The 15,344-nt window shown below is 36.4% G+C and overlaps 2 protein-coding genes across 2 annotated transcripts; one reads left to right on the plus strand and one right to left on the minus strand.

Annotated features, from left to right (window-relative positions):
• The first annotated feature begins 2,314 nt into the window (after positions 1 to 2,314).
• mmadhca (metabolism of cobalamin associated Da) lies at positions 2,315 to 6,385 on the plus strand. Its single transcript, XM_032557104.1, has 8 exons — positions 2,315 to 2,424; positions 2,867 to 2,905; positions 3,114 to 3,255; positions 3,333 to 3,550; positions 4,339 to 4,444; positions 4,760 to 4,881; positions 4,956 to 5,042; positions 5,822 to 6,385. The coding sequence occupies exons 2-8, from the start codon at positions 2,894 to 2,896 to the stop codon at positions 6,038 to 6,040; spliced, it is 906 nt and encodes a 301-aa protein (XP_032412995.1). The 5' UTR covers positions 2,315 to 2,424; positions 2,867 to 2,893; the 3' UTR covers positions 6,041 to 6,385.
• Positions 6,386 to 6,430: 45 nt separating this feature from the next.
• Positions 6,431 to 15,088, minus strand: LOC116716209 (ly6/PLAUR domain-containing protein 6). The gene is made up of 5 exons (XM_032557105.1): positions 13,549 to 15,088; positions 8,990 to 9,144; positions 8,207 to 8,305; positions 7,960 to 8,090; positions 6,431 to 7,404 (listed from the first exon to the last, which is right to left on the minus strand). The coding sequence occupies exons 2-5, from the start codon at positions 9,108 to 9,110 to the stop codon at positions 7,216 to 7,218; spliced, it is 540 nt and encodes a 179-aa protein (XP_032412996.1). The 5' UTR covers positions 9,111 to 9,144; positions 13,549 to 15,088; the 3' UTR covers positions 6,431 to 7,215.
• Between the last annotated feature and the right edge of the window lie 256 nt (positions 15,089 to 15,344).

The raw sequence follows: 15,344 nt of genomic DNA on the forward strand, positions 1-15,344 counted from the left end.
TGAGTGGATGGAAAACAGACCAATAATTGCCTTCAGGTTACCACAGGTCGGGAATGGAGAGCTGTTAACGGTGCGCTTGTGGTTCAAAATGTGTGAGATGTGAGGTTGGTTTTTCTGACAGAGGTTAAAATGGCAAAAGAAAATTGCTGATTCCCAGCCAAGAGTCTGTACGAGCTGACAGGGCAGCAATAAAAAGACCTCAACTGACTTGTGGTTTTGTCAGGAGGTCTCTCAGAATAAACCCGACGCTGCTGTCCAGGGAGCTTGGCTTCACAGAAACAATCAGAACCAGACAGAGGTCCATTATTTTACACCAGACTCTATGTGAAAGAGCAGAGAAGTTGCATTTACTTTAGTAAGTTTTTTGAAAAACTCCATTACTCTGTACTTTTTACTTGAGTAATTTTATTATGAAGTATTTCTACTTTTACTTAGAGTAAGAGTAGAGTCCCATTCAGTGGGATTTTCTTCCCACTGAATGAAAAACACATGTTTAAACCTAAAATTCACCAGACAAACTCCTGCAGTTTTTGTTAGTTTCATAAGTTTTTTATTGCTTTGAAAAATTTTTCTTTTGCTTGATTTTGTTATTTTTTGTTGCTTATATAAATTATTGTCATTTTCATCCTTAAAATACCAAAAATTCTACTTAACTTTATATTTAGGTCTGTCTGATTATGTAATTTTTTAATATTAAATTATGAACTTTCACCAACTGAACTTTCCTCCTGATCTGGTTAGTATAAGGTGGACCATGAAACAACACTGTTATTGTTCCATAGATTTCACATTTGGTTGTGTTTGGATGACGGGACTTTTTATGGCAAACCCAACTTGTCAAATCTTACCTTAAACTCTTAAGTCTCTACCTTCAAATTAGCCCACAGCCTGAGGTAAAGAAATGATTTTCCAGCTCCTTATGGCTGCTGGCCCACATTCATCCCAGTGTCTGTACGTGTGTGTGTGTGTGTGTGTGTGTGTGTGTGTGTGTGTGTGTGTGTGTGTGCGTGTGTGGGTGTGTGGGTGTGTGTGTGTGTTATGTACGTCCCACAGGGGCTCCATCCAGGGTGGATGCTTTAACAAATGATCCTGTGTGACTCTTACTGACAGCCAAGTTCTTCACTCACAGTTTGCTACCATGTGAGTGAAGCATTTTGGTTTGGGGTGAGCTCCAAATGCTTATCCTGTTAGCTCAGGCAAAGTGTCAATCAGCCTGTCTGGGTCAGCTAAAGGCTTGTGTCTACGCCAGCAACTAACTAGTTTTGCTTGTCCTTCGGGGGCCCTGACAGAAACCAGGAGGGATCGTTCTGTTTCTGTTTTTGTTTTGTTTGTCAGGATGATTCCTTCATTATTATAGTTTCCCAGAAAGTCAAATGTGGCAGTAATATACAAATACCTACATTTTAAAGTTTACTAGTGTTACAAAAAAGCATATTTAGTATGATTTTTCTTAAAACGACCTTTCTGTTTGAATATAATTGCACTTAAGCAAAAGAGGAGAAATACTTCCTGTTTCTGGTTAAACTATTAAGACATAAGAGAAAAAGAGCAAAGCTGCAGCTCAGACGTAACCCTCATCGATATTAAATAATAATTTGCTGCCATCTTGTGGCGAGATTTGAGTTTAAGGTTTGTTATTCCTTATCTGTGCTGTTCGTAATCAGATTTAGGCCGAACTCTGGGATTAAAGAGACAACTATAACTGCAAGATGACAGTAAATAATAACATGTAATGTTTTTTTATTTGCATTTAACATGCATATTTAGTTTTATTTTTAATTTTAGGATTGATTTTTTTTTTTTTACATTCGTTCTTTTTTGGATGGTGTATCCTAAAAAATTTTTTTTATAATCCTTGGTTGTATAACCCAAGGATTACAAAAAGAATCAATTTATAGTTAAGAGTTGAATTGAACACAAGATATTTTAGACAAGAGAAGAAAATAACATAGAGCTGTTTATTAATGTGTTAAATTTGACCTTATGTCTTCCCCAATAAAAAGACTTCCTTTTTATTAGCATGTGAAGACAGCTTACTTTTAGACTTAAACTAAAAGGTACTTTGCACATTTGTAAAGATTACAAAAATGTATAAATAATTTGCTAAAGATTTAAGTGTGTAGCCGGGAAAAAAAAATCTGACGTCTCTCTTTCTCCAGAAGAGATTAATTAAATAATATTTTTTTGGTTAATTGGTACATTTTGTCCAAAAGAAACTTGTTTTTGAAAAATATCTATACATTCGTTCGCGCTGTGTTCGTGTGCCATTCTCAATATGGCGACAACGTTGACGTACGAACCCCGTCATGAGCTCTTTGACGACCATTGTTTTGGTTACACAAACGTAAGCTGGTTTTGACCCTCGGCAGCTTCCGTCATTGTTTGGTGAAGGCAGTCGGGCAAGTTGACAGGGAAACGTAACAAGTATGTACTTCTTTAAACGCGTTTAGTTTGCATAACTAGCGTTAGGAAATGTTTGTTGTATATATTGAGGCGTTGTTTTGATGTTTTGAGCATAAAAACAGGTAACAGAGAACAAATTAGCAACCTGTTGGCTAACCGCAGCTAACAGCTAGCCGTGTAGGTCTTAGCTACTTCTCTTCGCTGTGTTTTTCGAGACTGATTGATTTTCTTTTAAATATTAGAACAATCTTAAATATGTTCGTGATAAAATTCATAGTAAGTAGTGACATTATGTTTGCTTTTAACCTGTCTTTTGGCTAATAGACTCTTATTGCATCATGCCTCGCTTTGTTTGCTAGTTAGCCATGTTAGCACGTTGAAGGTGATGGCAATCTCATCACATCTGAAGGTCTGTTTTATGTATAATTTGTTGTTTATGTATTTTTTGTTAACTGTATAACAGGTTGAAAGGTGAAGGCGGCGAGCCAGAATGTCAAGCAATGTAAGTAACTTATTTTCACCTTAATTATGTCTTAAACATCTTAACTGTGGATTACAGAGTTATGGGTGATATCAATAGGTCTGCAAAGAATAAAACAAAAAGATGAAATATATTTGAAATAATTCCTGGACATAGCAGCGTGATTACTTGAGAAAATATTTCAGATTATTTGTCTTTAATTTTGCTCTATGATGTTGCTCTGTTGCAGGTGCTGTGCGGTCGAAGCAGGTTGATCCTGTCTCAGACCGCCGGCCGACATGCTTTGACTTCTCTCAGGGTTGGAAGAAGCAGGACGTTCTCAGCCGCCAACTCTGACGAGCTGTACATCACCATGTCACCCACAGATTCAGGTGAGACATGGCGAGTCAAATAGGATGCGAGTCTGGGAGTTGGTTTCTAAGATGAACAGTTCTATCTGTGACCGCAGGCCCCAGGACTGTGTGGCCTGATGAGAGCATGGGACCATTTGGACCTCAGGACCAGCGCTTCCAGCTGCCGGGTAACGTCGGGTTTGACAACCACCTGGAAGGCATGGGGAACCAAAAGAAGGCTCCGGTTCACAAGACGGTGCCTGACGTTCTCACGACTCCAAACAGCACGGAGAGACACCAGTTTGTTATGGCCCAGTTCGTCAACGAGTTTCATGTGAGTAGTTTAGTAATCATTGTGCCTCTCTGATAACACAGTCAGGGTGTGCTATGACTAAAAAGTTAGTTATGCTAACTAAACCTAAATTTAGGTTTAGTCAAACCTAAATTTTTTTATGTATTTGTTTAATTAACACTCCTGGTTTGTTCATTCGTTTGTTGTGTACTTGCCATTTGGTCACTAAAGTTTCTTATGAAAAAAGAAACGTGGAGAGGAAATGGAACTTCTTTTTAGTCTTCACCCCCTTCAAAATAAGAGCGTGAACATACAATTAAAAAGTTGATAACTTACACACATATGTTGAACTTTATTCAACTGGAAATTTATTAAATGGCTAAGTAAATTAACGCTTTAGAATTTATTTGGAAAATTTAAATTAGAGGAGACTAAGATGGCTAAATGTCTTCAAACTTAGCAAAATGTTAACGCGCTAAACGAAAAGTTAGCTAAGTAGTAAAAGTGTGCCAACAACTGTTAAATATACTGCTTCATATGAAGAGTGAATATCAGAGATAATTAGCATAAGTATTATGTAAAATAATTGTAGTTTTGTTTTTCCTCCATCTACAAACTTTAGTTAAAAGTTTTCACGTCTACAAATGCAGATTTGATTGCAGGAAAAAGTGATGTTACAAAGAATTGATTCAGGAGGTCTGAATAAAGATGCAAGCCACACTTTTAATACTTTTATTTGTGAAAAAATATAAAAATCCACTACCTGTCACTTTAGAGACATGAATGCCTTTACATTCAGCTCTGATTTTTTTGTACAATTTGTTTTACAGGGAAATTTGGGCCCTCTGTCCACAAGAGTCCACAAAGCTGAGCAGTACTTCAACCAGACAGACACTGACTGCTCTGTGAGCTCCTGTCCTGAGCTGCTAAAGAAAGGTAAGAGAACGTTAAGCCTGTCACAACAAGCAATAAATCAATTAATTACATGATAGTTTTTGGTTACAGAGACTTCATAATCCTTTTTAATTTTTGTTTTATCATTTATTTTGGATATTTAAAATGTTTTCCAGCTCCTGTGTGTTAAATATTCTTCAGAAATTAAAGTCTGAGGGGTTGTACTGGCCTTAGTTATTATTATATTTGTTAAAAATGGTCTTAAAATGACAATACAATTGTTTATTGCAATAAATTTGTTATTGTGACAGACCTACAGCTGCCTTTGAATTTCAGTAACTAATCTGTCTGTCTCAGAACTGGAGCTAATGTTCCCCTCGGCACCAACGACCTCCATCACGGTCGTGACGGTAACCCAGAGGACCGGTCGTCAGGACGACGGAGCAGCAGAACCAGACAGAGACCACCTGCTTCGTAAAGTGAGTCTTTGTTTAGCTTTGTTTTGGAAAAATGAGGAAGTGGCTGTAAGACTGAGAATATGTCGTCACTGCAGTTTGTGAGCGGGGCGAAGGAGATGTGTTTCGCTCTGTGGACGGCGGGATACTGGGCCGACTTTATTGACCCGACAACAGGAGAAGCTGTAAGTACTGAAGCACACATAACATAAAATGTTAGGCGAAACAAAAGCGCTGAAGCTCGGTTTTAATTGTATCAGTTTCTAAAAACAGTTTCAGTAACATGAGTTTTGTTCATCTTTTCATCCATAAATTAATTTTTTCACTATTTCAACCATTTTTTAAAGCTTGAATCTGAAGGATGAAATAATACAAACTGTAAAAGAAAGAGCCAGCTGAGTTGAAAACATGGTTTGATAAGTTTATAAGTTATTAAATGAATGAAAAACTGAGTTCATGGTATTTTCTGGTAATTAGATCTACAATAATGTAAAGTTTTGCATAAATGGAGTTGAAATTGATTTAGTTTGAGACTAAATTTGTAGGAATTGTTCTAGCCAATACACTAAATTGGAAGCCTTCTATTGAATATATTAGAAATAAAGTTGCAAAAACTATTGAAATATTGAAATCTGGAGAAATGCAAATAAAACAACCAATGATATATTAAAGTTGCAAAAGAAAGCTATTAGGCTTATCAATAAAGTGTGATATTGTGAACCAACTAATAAACTCTTTATTCAAAGATATTGTACATGTAAAATGTATGAAGGGTTGAACGAAAGTCTTCCTTCTGGTATTCAGAAATTATTTTAGTTTAGAGAGAATAAATCTGATTTGATCCAGGTAAAGTCTAGATGTGTTTCAGTTTTTGGCATGAAACTGTGGATGTATATATGTTGATAACTTACCAAAATGAAGCTAACTGAACTGCCTGTGATCTTCTAAATCCGTTCTCCCACAGTTCTTTGCGTCTCCATCGGCTGTGTCGGCTCTGCGGCCGGAGGAGCAGCTCAGACATTTGGGCTTTCACATCGAAGTGTCGGGCTCCTGCACCGTCATTCGCCACATCCTCAGAGGAATGCCTTTGTTCGTGGGGACCGTTTTCACCAACGCACCTGCTAACAGCGCTGCTGTAACGAGACTTCAAGGACTATCGAAAGGATTTGATGAAGAAGAGTAGGCTTATTTTTAATATTAAACACCAGGAGATTTGCACAAGAATGCCTCTAATCGTGGTGTGAGATGTTTTGATTTTGGCTCAGATGTGTGATAAAACTCTGGGTCTCTGTAAGGACATGTCAGTGTTAACGACTTCACACCCTTCACTACATCCAGGGAGGACCCGCGCTCCAAACGCCAACTTTGCAATATGTTCAATCTGTAGAAAGTGTTGATATTTTTAGAGAATATTTGTATTTATGAAATTCCCAGGTGAGGAACAAGAACAAGCCTCAAAACGACATGAACACGTTCGCTGGAACGACATCGGGTCGTAATGCACTGCTAATAAAATGTTTTCCTTTCAGGCTGGACTCAATTCATTTCCAGGAAGCAACTATTTAATCCACTGCTGGTTTTATAAGTTTATTCACAGAAAAATTAGACAAAATTTTAACCAAAATGCATAAAAGTTAAAACATGAAATAAGCATTTAATTAAGAGTACCAGAATAATGCTTCCACAGCTGTTCTTGTTTTCTTCCTGCACGGTCATTTTAGTGCAACAAAACATCTTAAATATGTTTATATTTTCAGTCACAAATCTAAAATAGCACTTAGTTCTGCCTTGTATATATCGGTCAATAAATATGATTTGTATCTTGGTAAAACGAGGCATGGGACAGAAGATGATCTTTTCCTAAATTGTTCTTCTGGAATTAGATTAAAGTTGAATGACTTTAATGGTTCAAGATTTTACTCACAGGCTCTGTTTTGATTTCTGATAATACATGTTGCCTTGGAAAATAATTAAAACCCCTTTCAATAATTTTTTTAAAATTAAATTTTGTTCTCTTACAACCACAAACCACAAGCTATTAAAAGTTTCTCGCTTCTGCCTGAAAGGTTTGGAAAGCAAATATATTCCACACTTTTCTCGAATTTATAAATAAAAAATAGCAAAGTACCAATTTAAATTGTAACATTTATACAATATTTTGTGTTTATCAGAAAATCCCATAGAGCTTCTCCTCTGGGTAAAACATCATCCAAATCACATTTACAGTTTATTTTATTTAAAAAAAACCTGCATAGAAAATAATAAAGTGATGCATTTTTAAATATTCAACATAAATAACAGTTAAACATAGTCATCTGTAGGCTTGATGAATTCCTAGTTTACAGGATATTTTGTGTGTTAAATGATTTGACTCCTTAAATGTGTCCAGCAGCTGCTGGCAGTGATGAGGGTGATGTAACGTAGTGCAGCGGGACGCGGCGTGCTGCCCGCGCCCACCAGAGGCCCGGCCGAGGAGAACACGGCGCCGCTGTCGTTCCTCGGCACCAGCACGTTGCAGATGTTTCCGTGGCAACAGGACGTGCACACCTGCAGCAGGTGAGGACAGAGTTGGATCATCCACAAAGCTGTAACTGGTCAGAGTTGGACAGTAACTAGTTGCAGTTACTTTAGTAACTTATTTTGAAAAAATTTACTTTTAGGAGTATTTTTACTACGCTGAATTTGGAGTAATTTATTATGAAGTATTTCTTCTCTTACTTGAGTGAAATTTCTGGATTTTCTGCACACTGAATGAAAAACAAACATGTTTTAGCTAAAAATTCACCAGACACACACCTGCAGTGTTTAATGTTTTTTTATTGAAAAAAACTGATTTGAAAGTATTTCTCCTGCCTGATTCTATCTATTTTTTGTCATTTTCATTTGTAAAATTACAAATTTCCGCTTAACTTTATATTTTGATCCGTCTGATGATGTAATTTTTAAATATTAAATGATAATTTGATCAGTTACTCGGGGCATGATTGGACTTTTTACCAAATATTTTTTTACTCTCAGGCAATGTCTTCAACAGCTACTTTTTACTTTAGCGAAATCATATTGATGTAGTGCTACGTTTACTTGAGTACATTTGTATTTCACCTGGAAGCCGTTGTGGGTGATGTTGACGCAGCCGGCGAAGCGGCAGTGCTCCAAGGTCGCGCAGCGCTTTGTCACAGAAACGCTGTCGCCATGGTTATCCATCATGTGGAGCGTGTAGCAGTAACTCGTATCTGGAAGAAAACTCTTCTGATTATTATCAGTGGGCAGTAATAAGTTTAGCTGGTCAGCTTCAGGTTAACTTCCTGTTGGATTATTCTACAAATATTAAAAGAAGAAGCTGATTTACCCTTTGGACAGTAAACATCTGGAGCCCAGCGGTTGCAGTTGTAGTTATCTGCAGCGTCCTGACATGTGAAACATTTGAAACCACCTGGATGAGGTGTGGCTGCAGAGGACAGGCAGACAAAATCTATTTTATGAGGAAGAAAATACTGTATTTTAAACTTGCATTCATATTAAAAAACTATTTCAATACTATAATCTAAATATTTAAAGCCCTGAAGCAACAGCAAATAGCGCAGAGTGACTGAGGATGGTTGGTGCGGTGGATTTTATTTAGGGGTATTGTGGTAAAATTAGCTGAAAAGAAATGAAAGCAACATTTAAACTGTAGTTTTGTTACAAAACACAAAAAAGGAATTTTTGTAATTGAAGAAGTTACATTTCGTCTGAAGTTTCTGCAACATTCCTGCTGCTAATTTAAACATGATTATGCAGACTGTACACAACCATTTTCATACTGAAAAATTAGCTAAAATTAGTCGTGAACTTAGTGCTAATGTGGGATTGAAACATGTGTAGCTTTAAAACTGTTTAAAACTTTAAAAAATAGATTTCTTGCAACTAATTAACAGATTTTTACGGTTGCAAAAAATGCTAGCAAGCTAAAAAAAATGTTTTTCAAGATAACAAAACAACGTTGCACCAACTGAACTGTAACATTTACCACGTGAGCTAAAAGTCGACCTAAGCAAAATAAAGTTATTGTGTTAAGAATCTGAATAAATAGGAAGCTTGAATAATTAATGTAACTGCAGCCGATCAGCAGGATTCAATGCCGCGGCCGTACTTGAAGGATGCAGCTGAATTATGTCCTTCATGGTGAAATCCCGTGACTCTGCGGTTTCCGTCCACTCAGAAACTGACATCAGCATCAGGATCCAGGCCACAGCTGGCCAGGCGTCCATCATGGGTCTACATCAACGCCACGCGCCGTATCAAACTCTAAAACGGAGAAACGTGTCACTAAGCAGCAGCCACACGAGTTCAATGCCTTGATTTTGTTAGCCTCGGTTGCTAACTGATGGGGTTTCCACCCATATTGTGACAATACCTTTAAATATTTGCTTGAGATTTTCATAAAAAGCTACATTTAATAACATCTGATAAAAAACAAGAGACTTTGTGAGGCTAGTAAAGGGAAGTTAGAGATATATTGCAAAACTGGGCATGTTTGATAGTTAATAAATGACAGAAAAATGTTCATCATAATTAATATGCCTGATTAAAACACCATATTAATTAATTTACCTCTCGGATCATTAAAACATTTCTTAATTTGAATAATTTAACCTCTTGTGTTAGCAGCATGTTTTTATAATTCAGTGGGAGGTTTTAAAAAGAAAAATTCACAATGTAAAATATGAAATAAATACCTTAATTGAAATTTAAAAACAGTTATTCCTTCTGCTGCTATAATAAAATAACAATTTATTATTACTGTGGTGATATTAATGCTCGTTTTAACATCTGCTATTTTGACTTTGTTACACAGATGTAAGTGAAAAGAAATATAGAAAAAACACTAAATTTAGTTGCAGAAATTATTCTCGTTTCAAACAACTGCTGAGATTTAAATTAAGTACAACTTTATCAAATTTTAAAACTCTTCTCCAAAGAGAAAAAAGGATAGAATAATAAGATCCAGACACTTTCTATAGCAGGACATCCTCTACTTGTTTCCACCATGAACACAGGGTTTCCTCTGCTGTTTTATAATCCTGGCGGGCCACCAGGCTTTACTTGCGCCCCACCAGGCTAAGCATTGCTTATTTGGTTAAGTCTTTTTTTTATGTTTGCATTTTTAAGACTTTATGGTTGGTGTTCAAGTATTAATCTTCTAATCTTTTAATAACACATAATAATTAAGTGATATTTTCAAATTTCCTGTCAACTTTAAACATTTTTTTAACTCAAAAACACAACGGGCTGCTGGATGAATGACTGCCTTAGCACCCATCCAGTGGGCTTAGCAAGTTTTCTGGGGGAAACCTTGGAAAAAACTACCAGATAAATATGTTAATTTTTAATTTTTTTCACAGTAACATTTAAAAGAATTAGTATTTTCTTTTAGTTTTAGCCAGATCTGCTCTTCAAGGATCCTCTGAGACGTCAGTCACTGAATTAAACACCAGCTGACCTGGTTTTACCCCCTTTTACTCAGATTAGCAGATTTGTGCAAGATCAGCTCTGAGCTCAGATGCCTCTGACTCCACTTTGTTCTTTATCCCCAGGCTCTGTGCCAGGCTGGGAGGTTATAAATGCTTGTTTTCTTTGCATTAAACATGCTCCAGTAAGACTGATCCAGCTTTAGCCGAATACTGTTCTATCCTGCACACGTTTATTCATATCTGATCCACTTTAACCACAGATGTGCTCATTTTAAAGCCAAATAAATAAATTATGCAATAAGGATAATATTTCTTGCATAATAATTACATTAGTCGGTTTAAAGAAAAGCTTTCTTGACATCTGCTAAAGGATGTTTACACAAACTTTTCACAATAAAATATAAATATTCAGCAAACAAAATTCTACTTTTTCATACAAGAATATGATAAAAAGAATGAATGGAAGAGGAGAGAAGTGAAGATCTATCTAATGAAAGTGGATTGTCACTTCATGTCAACGTACAAGCTAATATTAGCATGCTAGCTAGCTAGCTCCAATGGGATTTTAGAAAAGTACCAGTTAAAAAACTGGCAGCTCAGTAACTTCAGAAATATTTTTTTTACTCTTGTTCTTGGATTTTTGTAGAATATTGTAGAAAATTAGTTTCTTAGTTTAGCTCAGAATTGTTTTTTATAAGCTAACGCTAATATAATGCTAATGCTGACACGATAAAGCTACCAGACCCACCATAATGTTTGCTGTCAGGACTGGACACAGCCTACAGTTAAACTGCTTTATTTTAGTAATATTTTGCTTTTTGACTATTACATCCTCCAGCTGTCACTCCTGCTTTTCCACATGTAAGAAACCAAAAGCATGCTAGGCTACAGAGTAGCTTGACCTCTCTACTTTTACAGTTCAGCTCTGGAAACCAGGATTAATTAAATAATTATTTGAAAGTCCTATTTGAGGTCTCCTGCGCCGTGGTCGGTGCCAGAAATCTGGTTTAAGTTGGAGCGAACAGAGCAGAAGATCAATAATAGTAGTGAAGGGAAGGAGGTTTTATATCGATCAAGAATCAGCTGCTGAGTGAACTGATGAATCTTTACAGCAGGGAATAAAGATGTGTGTAAATGCAGAGTTAGTAAGGCCAAGCTGTTGCTTTTAAGTCAAAATATAATGTGATTTGCTGCATTTATCTTCAAACATGAATGTTGCAATGTTTTTTTTAAGAACTTAACAGCTTTTGTACTAAAATATAATTATTAAAATCCCACTGATTTTAACGGACAATCTGTGTCTTACAAAAATATCCATCCAGAACGTTTTCACGCTTTCTCACGTTAACAAACACAAAGTTCTTCTTCAAAGGGATTTTATACAAATTCTGTTAGACGCTACAAAAGATTTGAGATGTTAGAATGGTCTAGTCAAAGTCCATACTTAAATCCAATAAGAAATTGTTGATCTGAGGTGATCTCCATCCAGTCTAATTTAAATTTGGGGAAACAGGTAAGTCTCTAAATGTGAAAAAGGCCGTAACTGCAGCAAAGTACTGATAATGGAGAATAAAAAGTTGGCAAATGTGCAATTTTTAGTTAAAATATGACAAATCTGGAGGAATTTTAAGGGTTTAAAGTGGAAGTTTATTTTGTAAGATAATCAAATGTTGAAGCATTTAGAGGAATGTGTTGAAAATGAGATTAATTTTTGGAGCAGAAGATGTTGTTTGTAAAATCATTTAAATAATCTAGATGTGGATGCAAAAAAGATTCCTTGATCAGATGTAGATAAATGTTGGTTAAAATAATTGTAATTCCTTAATTTTACATTGTATTCAAAATTGTAACCTCCATCAAGAAACCCATTTTTGTTTTTTTGTGATTTTTATTTGCAACATTTAACTGTTCCTGCGGACTGTCGTGATCCACAGGAGGACGAATCGGTGCAGATTTCCATTCTTCCTTTAGCTTTTTAACAATAAATAATAATTTTGTGTGTATTTATTTAAAGGATTGAGACCCAAATGCACATCTTCCTGCTTCACTGACCCAGTACAGCCAATCAACACGCTCCATCGCTGTAGCTGACACCGACCCGCGTGTCAAGTGTGAATGAACAAATTCGTTAGATGAAGGGTCGGTGATTTGTGTCAGAAGTAAACGCCATCAAAACCTCGACCACCGGGTCTGGCTTTGATGCTCGGCGGCTTTGCTCTGCAGACCAGACACACATGGCACGAGCTTAACACTCCACCCATACTGCTGCTTTTGTTTGCTTTTTGATCTCAGCTCAGCATCGAGAAGGAAAAGGGTTAGCGCGTCGAGCTAATGCTTGTGCAAAAAACACACAGAAATGAGATTTGTTTCCTAGGCCGCTTTGTGTGGGCATTGCTGAGTCATTTCTCGACTGTAACACTTTTTATGGGATTCTCAGGAGGCTCTGTGCCTCATAAAATGTTTCACATCTTAATAAAATAGTAACAGCAATCCAGTGGATGAATCATATCCTGTTGGAAGCTGGATCAGTAAACGGTAAGGTAACCTCAGCTGAAGGGTTATGAGGACGAGAACAAAAGCTTCTGGAAGAGCCTGGCTCGAACGCACGCTGGGAATGTCTGGGTCTCAATGTCTGTTTCTGAAAGGTTTCCATTTCAAAAAAGAAACGCATCCCCACACCATGATGCTGCCACCACCATGCATCACTGTGGGAATGGAGAGTTTATGATGAAAAGGCTTTGTTTACTTGTACAAGAGTGATTATTTGTAATCCGTTTTATCAAGTTTTATCACCTAAAATCTCAGGAACACATTGTGGAAGTCTGTAACACAGAAGAGGATGTGAACAATTTAGCAAGTTTAAATTCAAGACGACTTTATATAAATCCACTGTTACTAATTTGCGGGCAAAATTTGAAAATTGGCAGCAGAAGTCGTCCCCCCGCCCCCTTCTTACGTTTTTTAACTAACTTTACGCTTTACGTTTGAACGTAACTCATCTCCATTAGTTTATCAAAACAAAACAAAAAAGAAATTAAATGAATGCGGATTGTGAGCATCTAAAATAAACGCACTCCATTCAATGTTCACAATAGCAGCAGCGCTCGTTTCAAATCGCACGTAAATGCGTCCTAAACCATCGCAGATTGGATTTACGCAAAGTTTATCGTAAAAACACGACTTTATAGTGGCTGATGGTTTGGAACAGGAACAAACTAGATTTGGAGACGAAACTTACCAGCTTCAGTTCCTCTGAACCTACAGCGGATTCAACGGGACGGAGATGGGGATAGAAACTGCCGCTCCGTGTGGATGTTGGAGCTTTTTGGGTTGGGAGGGCTGCGGCGTCACGGAGACGTAAAAGATGTTAACGCCCCCCTGTCAAAGGGAGCTAATTCTGCTGCTTTGTCTGTTTTTTCGCTGCGTTTTTAGCTAAAAAAGGCGAAAAGCGCCTCTTTATGTCCTTAGTGCAGCTGTATTATATTTGTATAGACGGAAACTGATAACTGCGGCCGCGGGCGCATGGTAATAGGGGCCCATAATGACAAATAAATGGATGTAGTTTTTAAAGAGAGAAAGGTATATTTACAAAAAAGAAAAAATGTCTTTCATGCAGCCATACAATATGAAAACAATTACAAGAAAAATAAAAATGTGCAAACACTTAGTCTTTAGGAATATTTTACTTTTTAAAGTAAATATCTGCACCTTTCCTATTTCTGTATACATACAATTAGACACATGCAACAAATACATCACCATTATAACCTAATACAATAATTTATAATATGAAAAAAAATTATTTTGGTTAAATATCAAAACAGTATTTTATTGTATTTTGTTTAAAGTACCATTTTCCATTATGTAATGTGTCAGAATTTGAAGGAAGGTAAATAATTTTTTTCTCCAGAATCTTTGTTGTCTAGTCCCCCAAAATAAAATTACTTTTCAAGAAATAACAAAAGTTCATGATGTGGAAATATATCTAAGATGAAAATATCTTAAACAAGAGTTTTTCAGTATCCAAATAAAGCTTCACATTATCTGTTAAAGCAAATAGAAGACACACCCTTTGTTGCTCGCTTATTCACATTCCTTGGCTAAAAGACACGAAGCCAAGTCATCATGTTCAGCTCCCATCAGATAAATGTGAAGGAGTGCATGTCTGAAAGGGGCCATACAAGAAGTCATCAGTGACAGGCTGCAGCCCTCTGACCCCGCTGGATATGCGATCCCTCGCAGGAAAGACAAGGAAGAAGACTGCAAGGTCCTCAGAGTCGAGTCAGACAGAGGAATGTCAGTGGGGTGACTGCACAGATGTGCATTAATATACAGACATATGGTCTGACCTGGTACACAAACAAAAATGTACTGAGAGAAGATTTCAGCTATGATGTAAAAAATCTAACTGCAACCTCTGAAAAATATTTGAGCTAAAAGGACTTATGAAACCTGATTTATGGAGAACAAAATGTTTGTTTTTGTAGTTTACCTGACTTTGCTTAAAGTTAGTCCACTTTTTAATGTGTTTTTTTTTACATTCTAATCCCAAACTTCAGGATTTTATGTGACAGACCAACACAAAATGATTCAGAACTTTTAAGTGGAAGTGTAATGATAAATGTTTCTTTGTTTTGTTTAATTTTTCTGTAAGATAAAACTGAAACGTGGCGTACTTTTGTATTCACCTCACTTGAACCAGTTCTTTGAAATTACAGAAACTGAAGAAGAATCTCCACAGTATAAAACTGTTGATCAAATGATTTTAACACATAAAAATGCTTTTAATTTTAACTCAGTGTTTGGGTTTGTTTTATCTCTGGCTTGTCTAATGATCTCCTTAGTCCTTGTGATGTTGCTTCTCATTAAGTTTCTTGAATGCAATTGTTTTGAGGGGATTTATTTCAGAGTAAATGGGGTTGACAAATCTCCCAACACACGTCATAATTAGTTAAGGTTCTTAGAAATTTAAATTATGGCTTTGAAATTGAAATTATAAATATTAATGTTACATTTGCGTCTTTATATCTCATA

The sequence above is a fragment of the Xiphophorus hellerii genome, chromosome 24 (assembly GCF_003331165.1).
Source record: "Xiphophorus hellerii strain 12219 chromosome 24, Xiphophorus_hellerii-4.1, whole genome shotgun sequence".
In the NCBI taxonomy this organism is placed as follows: Eukaryota; Metazoa; Chordata; class Actinopteri; order Cyprinodontiformes; family Poeciliidae; genus Xiphophorus; species Xiphophorus hellerii.

What these genes read in the sequence shown, in the direction of transcription:
- mmadhca (XM_032557104.1), top strand. An exon ending in GAGACCACCTGCTTCGTAAA is followed by an intron (nt 4,882 to 4,955) that starts GTGAGTCTTTGT and finishes TCGTCACTGCAG; the next exon opens with TTTGTGAGCGGGGCGAAGGA. An exon ending in ACCCGACAACAGGAGAAGCT is followed by an intron (nt 5,043 to 5,821) that starts GTAAGTACTGAA and finishes GTTCTCCCACAG; the next exon opens with TTCTTTGCGTCTCCATCGGC.
- LOC116716209 (XM_032557105.1), bottom strand. Translation starts at nt 9,110, where the DNA reads ATGATGGACGCCTGGCCAGCTGTGGCCTGGATCCTGATGCTGATGTCA. An exon ending in AATTCAGCTGCATCCTTCAA is followed by an intron (nt 8,306 to 8,989) that starts GTACGGCCGCGG and finishes TGTCCTCTGCAG; the next exon opens with CCACACCTCATCCAGGTGGT. An exon ending in TCACCCACAACGGCTTCCAG is followed by an intron (nt 7,405 to 7,959) that starts GTGAAATACAAA and finishes CACCTGCTGCAG; the next exon opens with GTGTGCACGTCCTGTTGCCA.